This window comes from Dendrobates tinctorius, unplaced genomic scaffold (assembly GCF_039654945.1).
Source record: "Dendrobates tinctorius isolate UK_male_01 unplaced genomic scaffold, ASM3965494v1 ptg000064l, whole genome shotgun sequence".
Taxonomy (NCBI): domain Eukaryota; kingdom Metazoa; phylum Chordata; class Amphibia; order Anura; family Dendrobatidae; genus Dendrobates; species Dendrobates tinctorius.
Genome location: NW_027361732.1, coordinates 14,098,907 through 14,123,006, shown reverse-complemented (window position 1 = coordinate 14,123,006; position 24,100 = coordinate 14,098,907). Strand labels below are relative to the sequence as shown.

Genomic DNA, 24,100 nt, shown 5'->3' with positions numbered 1-24,100 from the left:
ATATGTGCAAGTTCCTGACCCCTTAAAGTACCATGCTGCTCCCTGTATGCAATGAAACCCTTCCCTGAATAATTAATTCTCCCCGGTCTCCCTCTCTTCCCCTCCAGTCATCACCTTTTCTGTTCCCTCCATCTTCGCAAACTACTCCAACTTAGCTGCAATTTCAAGCCTTCTCACATAGGAAGCATTTGCAGCGTCCACCTTCTCTGCAGCCTCCCCACTCTCTGCGCCATCATCAGCCCAGCTCCTGCTCTCGCGTCCTGCTGCCGTCTCCTCACCATTTCCACGGCTCTCTGCAGTAACGCATGTCGGGGCCCACCTCTGCTATCTTCCACTACCGGCACAGGACGTGGTATCCATTTTTCACAGACTAATAAGAGGAGCTTGCGAGACCTGTGAGGGGAAAAAAAAAGTGGTAGAAGCAATGGATGGGATAGTGTAAAAGAAAAAAAAAATCCCTTTTCCATGGCTGAGAATGTCGGAGCCACTAGCAGAAGCGCCACCATACCTTGCACTTGTCTTCAGGGTGGTAGTGTTACCTAATTAAGGTCCTGCTTTGATTACTACCGATTTCTGTGTGTTTTCTCGTGAGGTTACTTTATTCCCTTCACCACATCCGCCGTACATGTACAACGCTGTGGAAATTGTGTTCCCGCAAACCACTGTATATTTACAGCACCGCTAGTTCCAGTAACCGCTTTGCATTGCGCGGTGACAGTTAGGCTGCGTTCACACGTTCAGGTTTTGTCACGGCGATTTTGCCACGAAAATGCAAAAAAACAGCATCCCATGCAATCTTACGGGATTCCGCAATGCTGTGCTAATGCTGCGAATTTACCCGTGGCGGAATCGGATGGCGGAAAATTCTGCAGCATGCTCATTAATTTGTGGAATCGCGGCAATTCCGCCCACATAGGAATGCATTGTTCTGCTTACTTTCCGCATGTGGCTGTGCCCACCATGCGAAAAGTAAGCAGAACATTTGCGGATGGTACCCGCGGTCTGGAGGAGAGGTGACTGTCCTCCAGGCTCTGGGTACCAGCGATACACGCGGCAGCTCCCGTTCCCAGTAATGCATTGCGGTGACCTTTGCTGACGTCGCGTCTCGTGATGCTGTAGCGGTCTCGCGACGTCATCAAAGATCATTGCCGCAATGCATCACTGGGAACGGGACCTGCCGTTGCATCGCGGAGGCCTGGGGACGCTGCGCGGGATGTCGGAAGGTGAATATAACTCGATTTTTTTTATTTTTTTTTATTATTTTTAACATTAGATCTTTTTATTACTGATGCTGCATAGGCAGCCTCAATAGTAAAAAGTTGGTCACACTCGTCAAACTCGTATGTTGGACGAGTGTGACCAACCTGTCAATCAGTTCTCCAAGCTATGCTACAGATCGCTTGGAAAACGCTAGCAATTCTGCAAGCTAATTACGCTTGCAAATCGCTAGTTTTTCCGCGGGAAAATCGCGGGAATTTAAAATGCGATTTTCCCGCGGAATTAAATTCTCGCGGTAACTTCCGTGGGAATTCCGCTACGTGTGAACTTAGGCTTAAGATTGCTGTTGTCTCTGACAGCAGACCATCCCCGCATGTCGCTCCAGGGGGCTGTACCGCCCCTCCTGTGTTAGTGAACGCTGTGATTGGCCGCTCAATTCTGACCAGCAATTCACAGGAATTTTGCCAAGAGTTAAAAAAATAAATAAACAAACAATAAATAAATAAATAAGTCTGTGTGACATGCTGTGATTGGCCAAAATGGATGGGGTGGTCAAGACATCACCTTTAATGATTAACCCATTTGGCACGGATTGGTCAGTAAATATTGTTGAGCCAAAGGGGTTCATTTAAAATAACGATCTCCGCTCTTCATGCCATATTTTCCTCAGATCTGGCGTGCAGAATGCTTGTATAACACGTGTATACCTGTCAGAGGAAGAGAAATCATTGGTGGCCGGTGCAATCCTGCTGCATCTCCTGTGATCTGCTTTTGTGCTGTCTGTGTGACCAATCTGTGATCGCAGCAGCAGTTCCCAATCCCTGTTCCAGCACCCCCATTCCAAGTGTTTCTTCTAAATTTTTCCTTTTTTCTCTCTCTTTCTCTTGTACTTGTTATAATAGTAAATAGTACCATTTATACAAGCCCCACACAATAACCATGTACAAGCACCACTTACACACACATCCCCACTGGTTAGAAGAATAAAAATGGTCTTTCCGTCAAGACGCTATCTACCAGAGGAGGCATACACTTTCCTTGCCTCCGACATGGTTTCAGACAGTGAGGAAGATCGCACATTCCTCTATTGTTCTTCCCCTTCCTCATCTAGGGATGAGGGACCCCCCATCAAGGCGCCCTAGGACCCAGGCAACCCCTTCAGCAATCGGTGTCCCCCGCCCGAAAATTACACTGCGCAACAAATTTCAGGGCAGTTCTTGTCCCCTGAGAAAATTTTATTGTATCTTATAGATTTTGATATGTTGAACACGAATATGTGCTCCAAAAGTCTGTATCACGGAAGGTTTTTAACCCCTTCATGGCCGGAGCTTTTTTCGAGTTTTCGTCTTTCACTACACGTTCTTTGCAGAGTCTTACCTTTTTTATTTTTCCGTCAATATGGCCATGTGAGGGCTTATTTTTTGCGGGATGAGTTGTACTTTTGAACGACACCATTAGTTTTACCATGTCATGTACTCGAGAACAGGAAAAAAATTCCAAGTGCAGTGAAATTGCAAAAAAGTGCAATCCCACACTTGTTTTTTGTTTGGCTTTTTTTGCTAGGTTCACTATATGCTAAAACTGACCTGCAATTATGATTCTCCAGGTCATTACGAGTTCATAGACAACAAGCATGTCTAGGTTCTCTTTTATCTAAGTGCTGAAAAAAAATTCCAAAATTTGCTAAAAAAAAAAATAAATTGCGCAATTTTCCGAGACCAGTAGCTTCTCCATTTTTCGTGATCATGGGTTGCATGCGGGCTTATTTTTTGCGTGCCGAGCTGCTGTTTTCAGTGATACCACTTTTATGCAGATATGTTCTTTGATTGCCCGTTATTGCATTCTAATGCAATGTCGCGGCAACCAAAAAAGTGTAATTCTGGCGTTTTAATTTTTTGCCATTTAGCGATCAGGTTAATTCTTTTTATTGATTGAGTGATTCTGAACGCAGCTACACTAATTGTGTAGGTTTGATTTTTTTTTTTTTTCATTTTGATTGGGGTGAAAGAGGGGTGATTTGAACTTTAATGTTTTTATTTTTTTAGATTTTTAAACACTTTTTTTCTTTCTTTTGGCATGCTTCAATAGCCTCCATAGCACGATCGCCTCTGCTACATAGAGGGTAATGCTCAGATCACCTCTATGCAGCAAAATTACAGGCTTGCTATGAGCGCCGAACATAGGGTGGTGCTCATAGCAATCTGCCATCAACAACCATAGAGGTCTCGAGGAGACCTCTGTTTGTGATTGCAACGCAGCGATTACCCCTGGAAGTGCATTTAAATGCCCTCTGTCAATTTGACAGCGGGCATTTAACTACTTATTAGGCGCGGGCGGATAGAGATCCTGCTCGTGCCTATTGCGGGCACATGTCAGCTGTTAAAAACAGCTGACATGTCGCTGCTTTGAGGTGGGCTGGCTACTCCGTCAGTTGGCAGTAAGGGGTTAAGAAACAACAGTTTATAATCTACATTATGACGTCCGAGACACTACATACATGTGCATTGATGTCAGTAGCAAAAGTGTTTTGCAGACGACTTTCATTTATAATCCATGTCAGATGCTTCTCGAATAAGATTCCAGCAATAGTCAGCCAGCATTGACGTACTCCACTTTCCCTGGTATCTTTTCTCCATCAGCGCAATATCTTGGTGAAATCTTTCACCGTGTTCACTGCTAACGGCTCCAAGATTGGCTGGAAAAAAAGTCCAAGTGAGAAGTAGAAAATGCATTTTTAGTGACATATTGCATTTCATCGTATGATATACTGTGAGCATGTTGTCCACGAGTTGTTCAAAGTTGCGGTGCCCTGCTGTTGCCAAAGAAGTTGAAGGTCACATCTTTCAAAGGCTGTCCATGCTACTTGTTCAGCACCTTTGAAAAGACCATCAAAGCTACTGTCATTCATTATATCTCTGATCTGTGGGCCAATAGAAATTCCTTCTTTAATCTTTTCATCACTTATTCTTGGAAATTTCTGTTGCAAGTAAGAAAAGGCTTCCGATTCTTTGTTCATTGCTTTGACAAAATTCTTCATAAGCTCAAGTTTAATATGCAAAGGAGGGAGAAATATCTTTGCTGGATCAACGAGAGGATTATGGTTAACATTCTTCTGTCCAGCAACCAGGTTTTCGCGGAGTGGCCAGTCCTTTCTGAAATAGTGCATTTCTCGTGCATGACTGCCCTACTCACAAATAAAACAACAGTACTTGGTATATCCAAGCTGCAGTCCAAGAAGAAGTGCAACAACTTTTAGATCACCCCATATGTTCCAGTTATAGTTTCTATAATTGTGGGTCAACAGTAACTCCATATTCTCATACGTTTCTTTCATGTGTACGGCATGTCCAATAAGTATAGAAGGATAGATATTTCCGTTGTGTAGTAAAACAGCCTTCAGACTTAAAACTGACGAGTCAATGAACAGTCGACATTCCTTCGGGTCATGTTCGCATCCAAGAGCACCAAACAACCCCAAGACATAATTGCATAAGGTTAAAAAGTCGACATGGTTGAAAAATTGATTAAGGTCTTCTTGACGACTGCGAAAAAACAGAAACTTTTGTTCCTGGTAATAAGAGATTCCGTTCTTGTAGTCTTGATCCCTATAATTCTGCCTGCCTCTTTGATTATTTCAAATCTCTGACTGTGTCACTCAGGTCAGCTTGACTGATCAGATGTGGATTAGATGTAGAAGGCTCAAAGTCTGGGTCTGCAGCAGTTTCATTTTCCACTGACATTGTTAGTTGATCTTTGTCGTCCTCCATTGTCCATACTTAGGGCGGCTTTGGAACACGAACACTTTGATCGTGTGGCACTGTTCTTTTGGCTGAAGGAAGATTAGGATATTCTATTGATTTCTTGTTGTTTGCGAATATCCTGTTGCATTTTTAAGACTGAAGTAGCAATCTGTTACATGATCTCTCTGCTCTCTCCATATCATTGGGACAGCGAACGGCAATGAAGGTCGTGATCCATTCAGCCATTCTCTAAGTATGTCAGTTATTGTCTTTTGATTCCTCCCCTGCCCAGGAGATGTGGAATGCTCCGTATACGGTCAGCCGAATGAGTCACTGCGCCTGAATTCGCATATTAAGTGCTTGCATATGTGTAGATCAGCGATTTATGTTATTTCGTTATTTCAGTAGAAAATTTAGAATATATGGTCTCAGAAAAAGTTCATAGATGAGTTTTTAGAACTATAACAGAATATTATATCATTGTAAATCTTTCTCCTTCAGTACTCTGGGGTGTAGTTGATCTGGACCTGGAGACTCTTAGCAAAACCGCAGAAGAAATGCTAGCATAGGCTTCCAGTATCCGTTGTTTCAGATGCTGCACACAAATTTAGGGTCTATGAAGGAAGGGACTCTCAGATTGACCCTACTGAATTTCCCCTGTCCTCGGGGTGAGTTGGAAAATTGGGTGAGAATTGCTGCACCCACTGCTGGTTAAGAGTTATCACCTCTACATAGATAAGTTTTACACCAGCATTCCACTCTTCAAGACCTTCTCTGAGGTACAGTTGCATCCAGCACCATTTGAAGAAATCGGAGAGGCCTCCCTAAGCTGCTAATTGGGCAACTGCTGAGAAAGGGCAACAAAACCCAATGCAGCGACAACATGCTGATGGTGAAGGACAAGAGGGATTTTCTTATCTTGACCACCATACGCCATGACAACAGCTCCCCTGTCATTGAGGTACTAACAGAAATCCCAAAGCCAGATTGTATCTTGGATAATAATAAGTTCATGGGGAAGGAGGGGTGTAGATTTCTCAGATCAGGTCCTCAAATCATACAGTGCCATGTTAAAAGCAAAAGTATGGTACAAAAAGTTGGCCATGCACATTGTACATATGCACGGTACAATTTTTTGTGCTGTTTCAATGTGCGGCCATACGGGGAGCTTTCTTCAGTTTAAGGAGGTAGTCTTCAAGGCCCTAATGAGGGTTCCAGTAGGTCTGAAACTGATAGTGCCGTGTCGTACCAGGTCAACATTTTTCCAGTGAGGTTCCCCAAACAGCGGTGAAGGGAAGATCACAAAAAAGGTGCAGAGTCTGCTCCAAGAGGGGAGTACGAAAGGACCCAATTCACCATTGTGAAACCTGAAACCTGGTCTTCGCATTAAGGATTGCTTCAAAGCGTATCACCAATGGCTGTGGAGTCTATATGCCAAACTTCCGACTCTTCAATTTCCCTGACTCACGATTCCACAGCCCTGGTCACTACTGAGCATGGATATAAAGTGCATCACAGATTCATCTCAACTAATAGTTGAGATCCTTAGATCAGTAACAGAACAGACATTTATAGGAGATTTCATAGCTTTCCCAAATTCTTATGAAAACATTTACAGCACATCCTGCATTGTACTACTGTAACCAATTTATTATACATGTTAGGAGTCGGTCCATTTTTTACCGACTCCACCAAAATGGCCACAGCCCTGTGTATAACACACCATAAATTTATAAAATTTGGTTTAACTCTGTTGACACAACACACTTTTATAATCTGATGTACTCCGCACAACTTACACTTACCACTACGTTATTTATTCATACAGCAGTAAAACAGCATTATTATCATTACTGTAACTATGCATCTAGATAATTCCTTGATGGATGTGGTTTCCAAAGTGAGTTCACTTATGGGGAATTTTCACTGTTTAGGCACATCAACTCTCCAAATGCATGGTGCCCACAGAACCTTCCATCAAAGTCTGCGCTCCAAAATGTCGCTCTTCCTTTTGAAGCTCAGCAGTGTGTCCAAACAGTAGTTTCCTACTACAAATGGGATATCTGCATAATCAGGAGAAATTGCTCAAATTTTGGGGCCCATTTCTTTGCTATCCTTGTGAAAATGAAAAATTTGAGGGCTATAGCAACATGTAGGTTGGAGAATTCTATCTTTTTCACTTTCACGGTTCAACGTTGTAAAATTCTGTGAAGCACCTGTGTGTCCATGGTGCCTACCACATGTCGTATTAAATTCTTTGAGGGGTTTAGTTTCCTAAATGCGCTAACTTGTGGGGATTTCCACTGATAGCTATCGATTCCAGCCAATTTTGCAATCCAAAATCCCTTCCGAGCCCTGTCGTGCACCTAAACAGTAGTTTACCACCACATATGGGGTATCCGTTTACTTGGGAGAAATTGCACAACAAATTTTATGGTCCATTTTCTCTTGTTGCCCTTGTGAGACTGCAAAATTTGTGGTTAAAGTAACATTTCTGTGAGAAAAAGTAAAGTTTTCATTTTGTTCTTCCATTTTGCTTGCATTCATGCGAAGCACCTGAAGGGTTAATAAACTTTTTCAGTGTGGGTCTGAGGACTTTGAGGGGTGCAGTTTTTAAAATGGTGTCACTTTTCGGTATTTTCTGTCACATAGGCCCCTCAAAGTCACTTCAAATGTGATGTGGTACCTAAAAAAAAAAAAAAATTATTTTAGTAAATTTTGTTCAAAAACTGAGAAATTGCTAATCAGCTTTTAACCATTTTAACCTCCTAACAAAAAAAATGCTTAAGAAATTGCTCAGATATAGCGTAGACATTTGGTAAATGTTTATTAACTATAATGTGTGACTTAACTCTTTGGTTTAAAGGGAACCTGTCACCCCCCAGGGTGTTTTTCAGTTAAAGAACCACCTTCAGCAGCACTAAGGCTGCATTCTGTGAAGGTGGTTCTTCGTTTTCTGACCCCTGGTAACGCTGAAATATTGACTTTTATAAATAGGTCCTCATACCTGTAATGTGTCCCATAGGTATGGTGTGTCCCCCTGTATCAGCCGCCTACCATCTGTCCGGTGTCTCGGTGCCGCCCATTATCTGTCCATCATGATGCCCCTGTGCGTCGCTGCATCCTCCTGTTTTGAATGCCGGTGCCTGCGATGTGACAAGATTTTTCGGGCATGCGCAGTGTGCGCTGCCCAAGAACCGACATCAGGCTATTGCGCCTGCATGTTGTGGAGGCCTGGTCAGGGAGGTGAAAACAGGCTTTGGGGCGAAGGGGGTAACACAAATAAAGCTTTAGTAATGTCAAAGAGCTTATGAGGGGTTGCATACAGACCTCGGAGTGTTGCATATGTCTTCTTTCGGCTTTATAGTATTGCAATTTTTGACAAATGCATTCTCTGTAAATCAAAATTTTTGGAAAAAAAAATGTTGAACTTGAATTTGAATATTGAAAGTGAATTTGAAATTGAAGCTTTTCCGTCATCTCCAATATCTTTTTCTCACTCTCTGAAACAAGTCTTGTATCTTTTCTGTAGCAAAGCAATGAGAATTTAAACCCGGGAAGGAAATCTGTGTAAGTGGTATAGCGCAGACACTAAAATGTTGTTTACATGGAAAACAAACAGTGTAGTCGGTTAAAATAACCGTGTGACGTGCCGATTCCCTTACGCTGTGCTCGCGGTTCCACAGTTCGATATGATTTAGCCTCTAGAATGCTGTGGACATGAACACGCTCGGAGCATTCCAGTACAGAATCGTCCCAGCTTTGGGAGGTTGGGAGAAGCCGCATATTTTTTTTTGAGGATTTCTTATTTTAGTATCTTTTTATGCAACTCCTATGGGAAATGTTATTTTGGCAGCACAATTAGAGATTACCACACACAGCACAGGGACAGAGGTTTTTTTTATTTGAGGCAGAAACCCACACTATTTTTACACTCGCTGTTTGACGTCAAGGAGCACTGTAGAGCCGAATTTCAGTTTCTCAGTTTTTCAGCATTAAACCAAATAAGGCAGTTTAACCAGTCTCCATGGTGTTTTTATACAGAGGGGGCTAATCCCTAAAAATGTAAATGCTGACTTCTGCAATCCTTCCTTTCAGTAGCACATCTTCTTGCCATACAATTTTACGGTCTTAGAAGTCCAAATTTCGCTTAGTGTATCTAAATCCTGTAAAACGGATCAAAGTAGCACATACGGTACATCGTATTTGTAAATGGATGTAAAAGTAATCCATGTTATAGATCAGTTGATTAGTAATAACACTGTTACTTAAAAAAACAAAAAACAAATCAAACTGTTACAAGTATTTAAAATATGGTAAAGAGATCACAAGATTTAACTTTTTTTTTTTTTCCTGGAAAACACTCTTTAAGAACCTGTACAAAACTAGATGTACAGTAAAATAATGTTTTTTTTTCTTAATCACTAAAACAATAATTATATTATTAGAAATGACCTGTAGTGGTTCATTCTCTTGGGTAGCAGCTTGGAACACGAAGCCACAGAATTTTTATATCATTTTTTTATATAATAAACGGAATAGTATTTAATTCCACTGATTGCACAGTAGCGAAAAGAAAACCATTAATATAAAAACCCTAGCCTTGTTCATGTGCTTACTAAACAATATAGGCCCTGGCTACTGGGGCGCAGCTAAGCTAGTCCCAGTTCGGTCACACAAAACAGCTATCGTCCATAGCAGCCAGTGACACTTGCAGTTTGGTGCACACGGCCTGTGCAGTCTCTTCTCAGAGAAATTCTGGCTCGCGTCTCGTCATCTCCAACACAACCCACTCTGCTCAGCTTCCCCAGCTCACTGACCAGTGAACATAAGTCCTGGTCCTAGTCATAGCTATCCAGGTGAACCTAACCAGATCCTGCAGTGCTAGGATTTAACCCCTAGCCTACCTGGATTTGCTACAGAGCAGGTTCACTACTCGGATGACCCCTTATTAAATACTATATTCCCCCTTGTAAATGGAAAAAAACCTTAAACTTGCCATTTCTGCGATGTCAGTACCAGGTGTCCTAAGGCTGGCTTAACAATGTTATTCCACCTTAGCCCTGCAGCTACTCAGTGGTCGCTAATTGACTGAAGTGTTCATACTTCCTCTGGACATGGACGTGGAAGACCCAGCACCAATATTGTTTGAACGACATCGGTGCTGGAGGTGAGTATGAGGGGTTTTTATTTTACATAGGGTAATATAGTATTTAAGACTGAGTTTTCATGGTAGTGGACAACTCCTTTAATGTCTCGAGACAATTGTGGTTTTACTGAACCTGTCTACCTTTCGTGCATCCGATGAGTATCTTTGATTAAGCTTCAGAATCAATTTGTGCAGGTTTCCTCGGTTTTCCATTGATTTTTGACAGTGGAGCATGTTTGTTCGTTTTATCCAGAAAATGGGGAAAAAAAGTAAACAAAGTTGACAGCCCTACGATAAGTCCTTCAGGGAAGATCTGGGCTATAATTCACTTGTCAAATCGTTCATCAAAGATTCGTCTGATACTTCATGGATCCTGTAATCAGTGTAAACAGAGGCATACAATAAATTACCGACCCGGCAGTCATCATTGATTGACAGACAATAACATCGTTAAAAGAATGATAGTACTGATCCTGTTTTGGTAGCCATTAAGGCTCACACTTGGTTAACCATTATGTGAAACAGATGCAGAGTTAAGATTGAGGAAATGCAGACAGATGTTTTCATGTTCTACTGATATGAGATGTGTGAGGTTGTTCTTTTTGGGTGTTCCTGGTGCGGTTTGAAGCTGTATTTTATTGCCTAATGCATGTAAATCCTTATCATACGTTATTATGTGTTATATGATGTAGCTAAAGAGGAGCGTGGTGTGGATTACAGCGATGTATTTAAAGGCCATGCAAGAATCAAACAAATAATGGCTCCCTGAATTTGGAGCGTCTGATAAGTAGCATGCACCTCTGTGCACATCACCACAATCTTGCTCCAATCGGGTACTGGAGTAAGATTTGTGCCATAAAGAACACCACGCCCCGTACCTCCCAAGCTCTGCCTGTTTTGTCGAAGCTGGGTGAAAATGGCATGAGAACACAATAAGTCACAAAATTTTAGCAGTCTCACATTGCGCCAAAACTTTTACCCGGCACTGGGACCAGAGCGTGTGGCGACATGAATTTCTATATATTTCAGTGCCGGCGGCAGTGCCAGGTTTTCATGCGAGTGACTCGCACGAGAATTGTGCGAGTGTCTCGCAAGTGAGTGTGAGCCCTTAGGGTGCAGTCAGACGGCTGTATAAATTGGACCGAGATCGAACCGCAGTGCTCCTGCTGGCCGTGGCTCTCCGACCCGAGCGTGCAGCTAGTATGCTTGAGTCGGGAGAGCCTCCGGCCAGTCTGTGCATTGCAGTTGGATCTCGGTCCAATTTATGCTGCTGTCTGACGGCGCCTTATGTTTACATATCTTAGTGCAATTTTATTAACTAAAAGTAACCAGTTTAATTCTCAAATGTAAATTCCTTCCTTACTTTTTGACCATGCACTTGCCATTTATAATCTAATTCAAGTTTCTGAAAAATATTTAGTAACAAAATTATAATCCAATATTCTTAAACTTGCCGAGTTGACCATGCCTGGTGTTTGCTCAGACATCCTGTTATATTTGGGTCATTTGACATTTATTTCTCTCTTTTGGCTTGTTAATTTGAAATTGATGGCATGGATAGCAGCTAATTGCCACAGACTTGTGGACCTAACAAGTATTTTTTTTTTGTCTTTCCCTAGTCTCTAATATTTGACGAGGTTGACCTGTCGGACGCCAGTGTAGCAGAATCGAGCACAAAAAATGTCAACAACAGCTTCACGGTAAGATGCAGCTGTGGAAAGCGATCAGCTTGAGGTCCTTATTTGTGAGGGAAAATGCATGTTATCGTATTGCATTAAAACGTGTGATGGGAATGATGTTACTGAAATAAACTTAGATAAGATAAGAACTGAGCTGAGCGCTATTCTTTGCTTTCTCCGTCAGTTCCATAGACTTTTGAATGAAGAAGCTCAGCACATACTTGACTGCCTCCCATGCAAACTTCCTCGCTGCCCGACCAGAGTCAGAAGGAGCTGAAACTTGGGCTCCCTCTTCTGATGATCACTGACTTACTTTTCGCAGCTATCTTGTGGTCGTCACTAAATGTTTGTAGGAGTTTATGGTAACATAGATGGATTAGAAGAGGACCTGTAATCCTTGTCTTTACTCCACTCTCTCTGGGCTCCAATGTTGTCCCTGTAAACTGGAGCTGATTGCTCATGCCCTTGTTTCCTTGCTGCACTGACCAGATTGGAGCATAGCGAGAGAAGTATACAACTAATAGAACATCCATACAGTTATAAGATAGGTCATAGAGGGCAGATTTTTTTGCACAAACGTTCACATGTGGAAGAGGAGGTATTTTTTCTAGTTGTGCTTCTTAAAGGCAGCGCTGAATTAACCCTGATGCCGGCAGTTTCGTTCCTTAGAGAAGTCTTGGCCAATAGCTAACGCAGCACTTCGAGGAGACCCCTGTCTAACTTCCTATCGTTGCTTCTTCACCAGTGATTTCAATGGGTGTTGAAAGGTTGTCTTAGCAGTGCCAAGGGGCTAATAGAAAGTCTCTATATACAGCATTGTAGAAATATTGCGGTTTAGTAATTACTGAATGATGGCGTGTTCACGTACCCTGATGGAGTAACTAGAAAAGGGATTTAAAAAAAAAAAAGCAAAATCCCTTTTTTCGTTTGTTAGATAGGATCTAAACTATAAATAACATATAACTGCATCTGGTCTAAATGTTAAACCCCATAAAAAATATAAAGCGTGTAGATTTGCTGCTTTTTGGCCTCCTCCACCTCCAAAACAATGGAATGAAATGTGATCCAAAAAGTCTGTGGAAACAAAATGATACTAAGAAAAGCCACCTCTCTCCCCATAAAAAGTCCTCATACACTTCCACCAACATTCAACATTTTTTTTGTCTTTTTTTATTACTTATTTATTTACTTTATTTTATTCATTTATATAGCACTATTAGGCTGTGTGCACACGATGCGGATATATAGCGGATCCGCAGCGGATTTTTCCGCGCAGAAACGCTGCATATCCGCATTGTGATGTACAGCAGCCTTAAATTCAATGAAGAAAAAAAAAAACGCTGTGCAGGCGCTGCAGATTTTTCAGCGCGGTTTTCTTGCGGTACAAAATCCGCAGCATGTTACTACTTTTGTGCGGTTTTCCACCTCCCCTGTCCTGTCTCCAAATCCGCAGGGGGGAATCCGCAGTGGAAAACCGCAGTAAAAATGGAAGAAATCCGCAGGAAAAATGCAGGTCATTTGACCTGCGGATTTCTTCCATTCTGCGCGGAAAAATCCACAGGGCCAAAAAGTCCGTCTGCACTCAGCCTTAATTCCACAGCGCTTTTAGCAAAACTGCAATTAAATAATACAATTAGTTTGGCTACTAATGCGCCTCCATGAGATTAGCAACAGAAGTGTGAAAAAGGACGTATAGACATCATCCTTTGTGGGGTTTTTTTATTTACTCTTTTGTTTTCCTTGACTTGTGGCTTTCTGATTTATTTATTTTTTGCCCCAGACTCATCAAATAACGCAGAATTTATGAATTTTGCATAAAGCCGAATGGTGTCTTTTTGTTGTTGTCCTTAATTGGTTGTTTTTGTGACTCTTTGCAGGAAAAATCCCATGTTTTGCAAAATGTTGGCAAAAATGTGCCAAAATAACTGTTGTACTGAAAATCACCTGTGGGGGGCACTGGATTAGATATATGCGTCAAATTTTGCAACTTTATTTTTGAAAAGTTGCGTTTCATGAGTGTGAATTAAAACATTTGGAAGAATCCACATTGGCATAAAAATCAGAAAATTAACTAAATCCCAAAAGACAGCTTGGAAAAAAATCATTGGATGAATTTGTTACTAATTGAGAGGTATTCACATTGAAAAAATGGAGAAATGCAATGATGGGACCTTGTATCTTCACTATCGTATGAAGTGTATGGTTGCAGTTGCCGTAAGTTTAAATTGGGAAGAAAGATTGCAAACATTTTGAGAAAGTATCAGAACATGTGTAGATCTTGTTTCCAGCGCTATCAGTTTAGTTTCAGAGTCTTTCTCATGCGCCTGAATTTCCTTTTATGTTCACTTGTATTTAGTTGGCCATTTCTGCTACAGGGCGCATTGTTCTACGATAATAGCTGGTTAATGTTGGTAGTTTTGTTTAGTGAGTAGATAATGTAACCGTCTTATTACAACATGAGCCAACGTTACTAGACCGCAGAATATATTATATTCAATGTGTCAGAGTTTTGGAACAATTTGTGCCATATGCTAGCTTATCGTATAGGACACAAATGAACGCACCACATTTATTATGTACCGTACTTTTAGATACTTTTTTACATTTTGCTTGACCGGAGGATGACTTGGAAAGAAGATGCGTGAGTTAAGTAAGAAGTGATATCTTAGGCTACTTTCAGACTTGCCGAGCGCACAAAAATTCAACAAGGTGCGTTTGGCGCACGTCGGCACAGCGCTAAAAGGAAGCATGCGCCGGCAAAAACATGCCAGCGTACCCAACGCTAAATATAGGGTACGCTGAACGCCTGCAGAGTCATGCAACCATAGGAGGAGCTGACCGGAGGGGGCGCGGCCGGGGGCGGAGCTTAGCGGCGGCCGAGCGCTGCGCCTGGTAACGCAAGTGTGCAAGTAGCCTTACCAATATTTTAGCACAAGCGTCAGCCAAGAAGGAAGCAATTAATAGGTGGTGTAGTCTTAATTTAAGTTTGTAGCAACAATTTTAACATATCTGTCCCGCAGTTGTTTTAGGCCAGGTGCACATAGTCAGTAATTTGCAGCGCTTTGGACGCGCTTTTCTCCTTCGTCTCATTGGGGGACACAGAGACTGTGGGTGTGTGCTTCTGCCGTCTGGAGGCTGACACTAAGTATACAAAAAAAGAGTTAGCTCCTCCTCCGCCGCATACACCCTCGCCCCCAGACCGGGCGTAACTCAGTTTTTTGCTTAGTGTCTGATGGAGGCACACGCAGTCTGGAGCTCCAGGCTAGGTTTTTTTTTTTTGTTTTTTTTTCCTTTCTTTGAAGATAAGACAGGGGCGACGGATCCTATAGAGAGGGTCCGATCTCCCCAAATCATCAACGGGCGACCACGTGTGAGTAGTCCTCCACGTGTTTTCTCTCCCGCACCGAGGGACACATCTGGGACTTTTCCCCAGACAACCATTTTTCTTTTTTATTTTTTAAAAAGGGGCAACGCATCCTGATAAGAGGATTCGATTTTCCCATGAACTACAACGGGCGAGCACGTGTGAGCGGTGGGCGATCCCCAACGGACTCCACGTTTGTTCCTCTCCTGCAACGCGGGATTTCAGGTTGCCCCTTCCACCCCTAGGTAGTGACACCAGGGGTGCAGTTGGAGGCGCAGGTGAGCCAGGGGATCGAAGCATCCACCCCCAGTAGCCTCCCCCTCCCCGCCCAGGGATGGGGTTGAGAGCACCCCAAGAGAGCCCCCCCGGCGGCCAGGCTCACCTTTTTTTGTAGGGTCACCCCCCGGAACGGGACCCCCCAGAATGCGCCGCGGGGCTGTCGGTTCCCCCGCCCGACGTGGTTATTTTTTCTCACGGGGCCCGACTCTCTCCCCGGTGGAACCCGGTGCGAGTAGTGCCACATGCGGAGTGCGGCCAGAAGTCCCGCCGGCGGCAGCGGTCCCCGCGGTATGGGGAGATCCGCAAGGCCTGTTCGCCCCTTCCGGTGGTAGCCGGAAGCCCCGCCCACTGACTTCCGGCAGCCCGGGGGGCGCGGCGGGCGCGCAGTGACCGGGGAGCGCGCGCCCCCTCCCCCTCCCCCTCCTCGCAGGTCCCCGCCGGAGTACGGCTGAAGCTCCGCCGGCGGCCGCGGTCCCCGCTGTATGGGGAGGGCCGCGAGTTCTGCGCGAGGCCCGCCCGCCGCTTCCGGTGGGGGCCGGAAGCCCCGCCCACTGACTTCCGGCGGCCCGGGGAGCGCGGCGGGCGCGCACAGTAACCGGAGGCTCCCGCCCCCTCCTCGCATTTCCTCGCCGGAGTGCGGTCGGAAGCCCCGCCGCCTCTCTCCAGAGTGCACCGCAGTGCCCCCGGCGAGTAACGGCACGTGAAGCAGCTCGTCCACGTCTCAGGGTTTTCGCTGCGTCCAGAGCACCCCGTGGAAGAGGTGGGACGTTACCGGTGGGTGAGTGCAACCCCGTTTCGAGTGCCGCACTGGTTGTCAAGGAAGGGGTTACCCTCCTCCTCCTACCCTACCCTGCAATATGTCTGGCAAAGGGAAAGCTCACTCTTTCCTATACGCTGTTTGCGTTTCCTGTGGGGTCAGGCTGCCTAAGGCGCAGCCGGGTAAATTTTGCGAAGCCTGTGAGTCGGAGCGAGCCCAGGAGCCCCCCATTGTTGCAGAGCCCAGGGGTCAGGACCCCCCAGAATGGGCAGTGTCTTTATCGCATTCTATGATGTCCCTTACGAAGGCAATTGAGTCCCTTCGGGGCCCGGGCAGGGTCAAGGATGGTGGTCTGCCAGCGGAAGACAGCTCGTCCACGTCTCAGGACCCTTCGTCCGTTAGGGGCCGCTCCAGCACCAAACAAGCTCATGGTAAGAGAGCTCGTTCTCCGTCGGCCGGGCCCTCTGGGGAGTCGGCGGCGATTTTTAGGGCATCTCGTTCCCTGTCGCCAAGCTCAGGAAGCGATCAGGGCGAGGAGGAGGAGGAGGAGGAAGCCTGGAATCCAGAAAGCCTGGGATACCAGGACTCGGTGGACAGCCTCATTGAGGCGGTCAACCAGACTTTAGAGATCGAGGATGATGTGTCCACGGCCTCAGGTCACAAGGTCTCCTTCAAGAAAACCAGGCGTCCGCATAGAAGGTTTGCCACACATCCGGAGTTCGAGGAGCTAGTCCAGAAACATAGGGAACACCCGGATAAGCGCTTTGCAATGCAAAAGGCGCTGCAAGCAAAGTATCCGTTTCCTCCTGAACTCCATAAAGGGTGGGTGGAGTCGCCAGTAGTGGACCCACCGGTGTCACGTTTAGCATCAAGATCGCTATTGTCGATACCCAGCGGTTCTTCTATTAAGGACCCAACTGATCGCCTCATAGAGGGGCTTGCCCGCTCAGTGTATGAGGCAGCAGGGTCGGCTCTGGCCCCCTCCTTTGCGGCTACCTGGGTGGCTAAGGCCATGGTTTCATGGGCAGACACTCTGCATAGGGCCCTCCAAGACAGGGATCTGCCCGCGGAAATCTTGGAGGTGACAAATCAGATATCAGGAGCGAGTGATTATCTCGTCGGCGCCGCTCTGGATGCGGCCGAGTGTTCTGCTGTGGCAGCAGCAAATGCGATCGCCGTAAGGCGAGCATTATGGCTGAGATTATGGAAAGCGGATTCTATCTCTAAAAAATCCTTGACCTCATTGCCTTTTCAAGGCAATCGGTTGTTCGGTGAAAAGCTTGATAAGCTTATCTCAAAAGCCACAGGGGGGAAGAGTAGTTTTCTACCGCAGCAGAAGAGTTGGCCGGCATTCAGGCAGACGCAGAGGCGTTTTCGGCCCTTTCGTAGCTCCTGGAGGTGGACTTCGGCCAGGGCATCCACCTCCGCAAATGATGGTCAGATTAGGGAAAGGCAAGTTTCTTACAGGGCCAATCCGCTGGGTAGAGGCCGAGGCCGTTTGCCCAGAGCGAGGGGGGCCAGATCACAAAAGCCTCCAGCAAAATGACTCGAGGCACTTCGTACCTACGGACGACAGTGTGGGCGGACGCCTACTAAGGTTCAGCCACGTTTGGGTCGCAGTGGCACGCGACGCTTGGGTGGCAGAACTGATATCGTCCGGGTACAAGATAGAGTTTGTCGGACTCCCGCCACGGCGTTTCTTCCGTTCCCGGCTTTCCGGAACAGAATCGCAGGCGGAAGGTCTGTTGCAGGCTATAATGACGCTACAGCGCAACGGGGTCATTGTCCCAGTGCCGAAAAGCGAAGAGACGCAAGGTTTTTACTCCAACCTGTTTTCAGTCCCCAAAAAGGACGGGACAGTAAGGCCAGTACTGGATTTAAAGATCCTGAACAAATTTATCAGGGTCAGGCGATTCCGGATGGAATCCCTCCGTTCGGTCATTTCAGCCATGGATCCAGGGGAATTCCTGGCCTCGATCGATGTGCAGGATGCATATCTACACATCCCGATTTTTCCTCCACACCAGAGGTTCCTGCGTTTTGCGATCGGAGGGCGACATTTCCAATTTGTTGCTCTGCCCTTCGGTCTGGCCACTGCCCCCAGAGTCTTTACAAAGATAATGGCGGTGGTTATGGCCATCCTGCATGCCCGGGGCATAACGGTACTACCCTACCTGGACGACCTTTTGGTAAAGGGGCCGTCGTTTCAGGCGTGCCAGGAGAATGTCGGTATCACTCTGGATACCCTGGCCCGCCTAGGTTGGCTGATCAATCGGAACAAGTCGTCCTTGATTCCGGCCCAGAGAATCGTATTTCTAGGCATGGTTTTCGACACCTCCCAGGGGCTGGTGATCCTCCCTCAGGACAAGGCGCAAAGGATCAAACAGGGGGTATGGAACCTTCTTCAGCCAGGCTCCAGATCCATCCGGTACGGCATGAGTGTGTTGGGCAGAATGGTGGCGGCGATGGAGGCAATCCCGTTTGCCCAGTTCCATCTCCGTCCGCTTCAACATGCGCTCTTGTCAGCATGGGACCGAAGGCTGCTTTCCCTCAATCATCGGTGCAGTTTGTCTCCACCGGTCCGACGATCACTCCGGTGGTGGACTCGCGACTCGTCTCTGGTTCAGGGGAAACCCTTTCCCCCGGAACAGTGGTTGGTGGTGACGACCGATGCAAGCCTGCAGGGTTGGGGAGCAGTTTTCCAGAGTCACACAGCCCAGGGGCGGTGGTCCTTTCGGGAGGTAATTCTCCCGATCAACATTCTGGAGATACGGGCAATACGATTGGCCCTGCAACATTTTCAGCGTTGGCTGACAAACCGGCCGGTGCGCGTTCAGTCGGACAATGCTACAGCGGTAGCGTATGTGAACCATCAGGGGGGCACGCGCAGCCAGGCAGCCATGCGCGAGGTCGGGCTGGTACTGCGTTGGGCCGAGAAAAACCACGTGGTAATTTCAGCGGTGCACATTCCGGGAATCGAAAACTGGGCGGCGGATTTTCTCAGCCGACAGGGGGTCGCGGCAGGGGAGTGGTCCCTGCACCCCGAGGTTTTTCAACAGATCTGCCAACGGTGGGGGACACCAGACGTGGACCTTATGGCATCCAGAGAGAACGCCAAGATTCAAAGGTTCGTCGCTCGATCCCTCGACCCGCAGGCAATCGCAGCAGACGCTCTGGTGCTTCCGTGGAGCCAGTTTCGGCTCCCGTACTTGTTCCCCCCGCTACCTCTGCTTCCAAGAGTCATCAGAAAAATAAGGAGAGAGAAGGTTCCAGCAATTCTGCTGGCCCCAGACTGGCCTCGGCGGGCCTGGTATGCAGATCTGGTTCAACTAGTGGGGACGTACCCTGGCGTCTCCCAGATCGGCCGGACTTACTGTCCCAGGGGCCGATCTGCCATCCGAACTTAGGGGCCCTGTGTTTGACGGCGTGGCCATTGAATCTTGGCTGTTAACACAGGCAGGATTCAGGCGCGATGTGGTGGCCACGATGGTGAGTGCCCGAAAGCCTTCCTCGGCGAAGGTATATCATCGGACTTGGGAAGTGTTTTTCCGTTGGTGTAGGGATCGCGGAGTGGCTCCTCTGGTTTTTTCGATCCCCAACGTACTGGCTTTTCTGCAGGCAGGGCTGGACGCGGGATTGGCTCCGAGTTCGCTCAGAACGCAAGTCTCGGCCCTGTCGGTGCTTTTCCAACGAAAGGTCGCTTCGGTCTGGCAGGTTAGGATGTTTATGCAAGGGGTCGCACATTTAGTACCCCCCTATAAGGCACCGATGGAATCATGGGACCTGAACTTAGTGCTCAGGGCCCTTCAGGAGCCTCCCTTCGAACCGTTACAAGAAGTCTCCTTACCTTACCTGTCCAGGAAGGTCGTTTTTCTGGTAGCGATAACATCTATTAGGCGGGTTTCGGAACTGGCGGCTTTATCTTGTAAACCGCCGTTCCTGACTTTTTATAAGGATAAAGTAGTTTTAAGGCCAGCTCCCCCCTTCTTGCCGAAGGTTGTCTCTGCATTCCATATCAACGAAGACATTGTCTTACCCTCCTTTTGCCCGGCACCGGTGCATAGGGTAGAAAAGGCATTGCACACCCTGGATCTGGTAAGAGCCCTTAGGAGGTATGTGACAAGGACAGCGCCATTCCGCCAGACAGACTCTCTATTCGTGATTCCAGAAGGGCGGCGGAAGGGACTCGCTGCGTCCAGAGCGACTTTGGCCAGATGGGTTCGTCTGACAGTCCAAGAATCATATCAAATCAGTGGCACGCCGGTTCCGGCAGGGATTAAGGCACACTCGGCTCGAGCAGTGGGTGCCTCATGGGCACTGCGACACCAGGCTTCAGCGGAACAGGTGTGCAAAGCAGCTACCTGGTCCAGTTTGCATACGTTTGTCAAACATTATAACGTACATACCCAGGCATCCTCGGATGCAAGCCTGGGAAGAAAGATTCTCCAGGCAGCAGTTGCGCACCTCTAATCAGGGGCGCAAAATAGCATGGATTGGGTGAGCTAAGATCCCGCCCAGGGACTGCTTTAGAACGTCCCACAGTCTCTGTGTCCCCCAATGAGACGAAGGAGAAACATGGATTTTTGTGAGTACTCACCGTAAAATCCTTTTCTCCGAGACGCTCATTGGGGGACACAGCACCCACCCTATTAGCCAGTTGGCATCTGTTTATTTTGAATTATACAAATCCTTATGTAAGGATCAGGGTGGTCCCTTTTTCAGACGTATAATTTCTTGCCTGAGTTTAAGGCGCGTTCTCCTACTGCTTATGCACTAAACTGAGTTACGCCCGGTCTGGGGGCGAGGGTGTATGCGGCGGAGGAGGAGCTAACTCTTTTTTTGTATACTTAGTGTCAGCCTCCAGACGGCAGAAGCACACACCCACAGTCTCTGTGTCCCCCAATGAGCGTCTCGGAGAAAAGGATTTTACGGTGAGTACTCACAAAAATCCATGTTTTGCGCAGGTGATTCTGCATGTGTTCACTGAACCGTGCGGAATCACCGTGCCCAAATCATCCAAATGCTGTCTATTTTCTTTTTTTTTTCGTGGATCCATAGACTTGCTTTGGCGAGCTTGATTTATAACTGATCAAAATTCGACTTGTGTCCATGTTTTAGTGCTGACCACTCGGACTGCAAAATTATACGGACATGTGAACGGCCCCATAGAATGTAATGGATGTGCGTTCTATCCGTGAAAAACAGAGATGGAGCTCATTCAGACATCCGTTTTTTACATGTGAGTGCTAAGGCTGTGTGCGGAGAAAGGTGTTGCACCGTTTTGGCACACATGATGTTTAGGCACAACAGGGCAGCACAAGTTTCATGTGAACACTGGATCTTCTAAAAGAGGGAGTTTGTATCATCTTCTCTTTTGCTTTTTAACTTATATTCAATATTGAGATAATACATTCGTTTTATTCGTCTGTTGTGCCTCATTCAGACGGCCGTATTGTATTGAAACCACAAATTCCAGTGTGAGCTTAAATTGCCGTGGATTTTTAATCTTGGGAAAAAAAATCGCATGATCAAAATCAAACTAATTCATGGTAAAAGTGCATTTAAGTGCAGTTTGCATCAGCAATTATGATAGTATGTGTGGACCTATTGTTTGTAGGTATTTATTCTGTTAAATTGATATACTATTCTTGTCCTAAGGAGATTGCTGACGTAAAGGGAATCTGTCATCTGAGAACAGCGTAATGTTCGTAAAGAGAAGCTGAATCCAGTGATGTATCACTTAGTATACTGGGTGCAGCAGGTCTGACACAAGCAGAGCTGTTATATTTAGAATTAAAGCTGCACCAGGCTCTGTGTACCAAGTCCATAGACAGGGAGACGCTTATCATAGGAGGAGGCGGAGTCGGACTAGTCCGGCAATGTTAAAGGGAATCTGTCACCTGAATTTGGCGGGCTATTTAAATTACTTCAGTCCGGTCCGATGGGCGGTGATTTCTATCCATTCCTCCTCCCCATCCGTGGCCGCCGTCTGCTATATTTTCTGGAATTGGAGTAGGTGTCCGCCATAGTCCGCGCGTGCACAATGCACTCTTGCCTCGCGCACGCGCAGTATGCTTTGCCCAACTGTGGGCAAAGCCTAAAAGCATTACTGCGCATGCGCCGGTTAACTATGTCCCGGAAGTATTTTACTGTGTTCCGGGACATAGTTAACCGGCGCATGCGCAGTAATGCTTTTAGGCTTTGTCCGCAGTTGGGCAAAGCATACTGCGCGTGCGCGAGGCAAGATTGCATTGCGCACGCGCGGACTATGGAGGACACCTACTCCAATTCCAGAAAATATTGCGGACGGCGGCCACGGATGGGGAGGAGGAATGGATAGTAAACACCACTCATCGGACTGGACTGAAGTCATTTAATTAGCCCGCCAAATTCAGGTGACAGATTCCCTTTAATCTCTTAGAGATAAATCCTTTTCTGTTAGTAAAACAGCCCGCACTTTGACAAGTGTTACATCCCTGAAATCTGCGTTTCAGCCTCTATCTCCTGCTCTCTTCAGATTACATAGCAAACACCTGCTGTCAGATTCCCTGTAATGTACCCCATTCTATTACTCGATAGCTAGTACGTTCTCGACATTTTCAGTCATTGGATTTGCTGAATGCTTGTATGTATCTATTCTCATTTACTCCCTGTTGTGAGTAGCTGCCTGTGACAGCTTTGCGCTATTGGCCATTTTCCTCTTTTGATAGATGTCAGATTAAACTTTGCCACACTTGAGAGTTTGAAAATCCAGATACTGAAAGCAGCAGCCCAAACACTTGCAAATGTTTCTCAGCATGCAGCGTGGATGAATTAGTCTAAGGCCATGTGCAAAGAACACAAGAGAAAAGGTCCTCCAATGAAGGTTAAAACATTTATATTGTATTAATCAAATAAATACAAGATAAAATTAGACCTGGCAAACCATACAGAAATAGGATAGCAGAAAACAAGCACACTGGGTGACACAATGAATAACTGGTGACAAACTACATTATTAATGGCACATGAGAAAGCTCATAAAAAAAAAATTGTATAAAATTTTTTTTTACATAAGTGCTTAGTGCAAAAATATTATTAAACATATGTTTCAAAACTCCAGACAAATCTAAATTGATCCAAAAAATGCATGAAAAAATAAATGAAATGCTGGTGCAGTGAGGAAACTATAAGCAAACAGTATTATAGTTAGATAGTGTATTTCATAACTCCAAATATATCCATATCAATCCATAAAAGTGCATGAAGAAATACATAAAGTGCTGGTGCGGCAAAAGAATTGAAGACAAAAATATAAATTCATAACAAAGTCCTGCACATAGAAGTTAATCATATACTGGTATTGCTAGTTTTTCCCATATCTGGTTTCCTCAGAAAGGGATCAAAGCCCTTAAACCTGTAATGCATGATGTAAATATACTGAGAGATCCAGGTATAAGGAAGTGCACCTCATGGCTGTAAAGAGAAACTATATAAATTATATTTACCACAATAGAATATCACCCAGGGTCCCCCTGACGCGCGTTTCGATGGATATTTTCCTCAGAAGGGGTGCTCCATTTTCCTCTTTTGATAGATGTCAGATTAAACTTTGCTACACTTGAGAGTTTGAAAATCCAGATGCTGAAAGCAGCAGTCCAAACACTTGGAAATGTTTCTCAGCATGCAGCGTGGATGAATTAGTCTATAGGGGGTTTTACACATAGCGATATCGCTAGCAATATCGCTAAAACGTCACTGGTTTTGTGACGTTATAGCGATACCGCTATGTGTGATACTTACCGCCGACCGGCTCCCCCGCTGATCGCGCGAGATCTGGCGGCTCCATTTCTCGTCGTCAGCTTCCTGCTGGGCTTCCTGCTGTGTGAGACGAGCGACGCGTGGAGGCGGGCGGGAGGACGTCAGGATCGCTGT

General features: G+C 45.9%; 1 protein-coding gene across 4 annotated transcripts in view; it reads left to right on the top strand.

The window, feature by feature from the left end:
• Window positions 1-24,100, top strand: part of DGKH (diacylglycerol kinase eta) — a 356,048-nt gene that overhangs the window by 172,524 nt on the left and 159,424 nt on the right. For 3 of the 4 annotated variants that reach the window (XM_073580313.1, XM_073580314.1, XM_073580312.1), the window contains one exon: window positions 11,727-11,807. In XM_073580313.1, the coding sequence (XP_073436414.1) occupies window positions 11,727-11,807 (81 nt within the window). Of the gene's footprint in view, window positions 1-11,726; window positions 11,808-24,100 lie in introns of those variants that run through there. The other variant, XM_073580315.1, reaches the window with a different exon arrangement.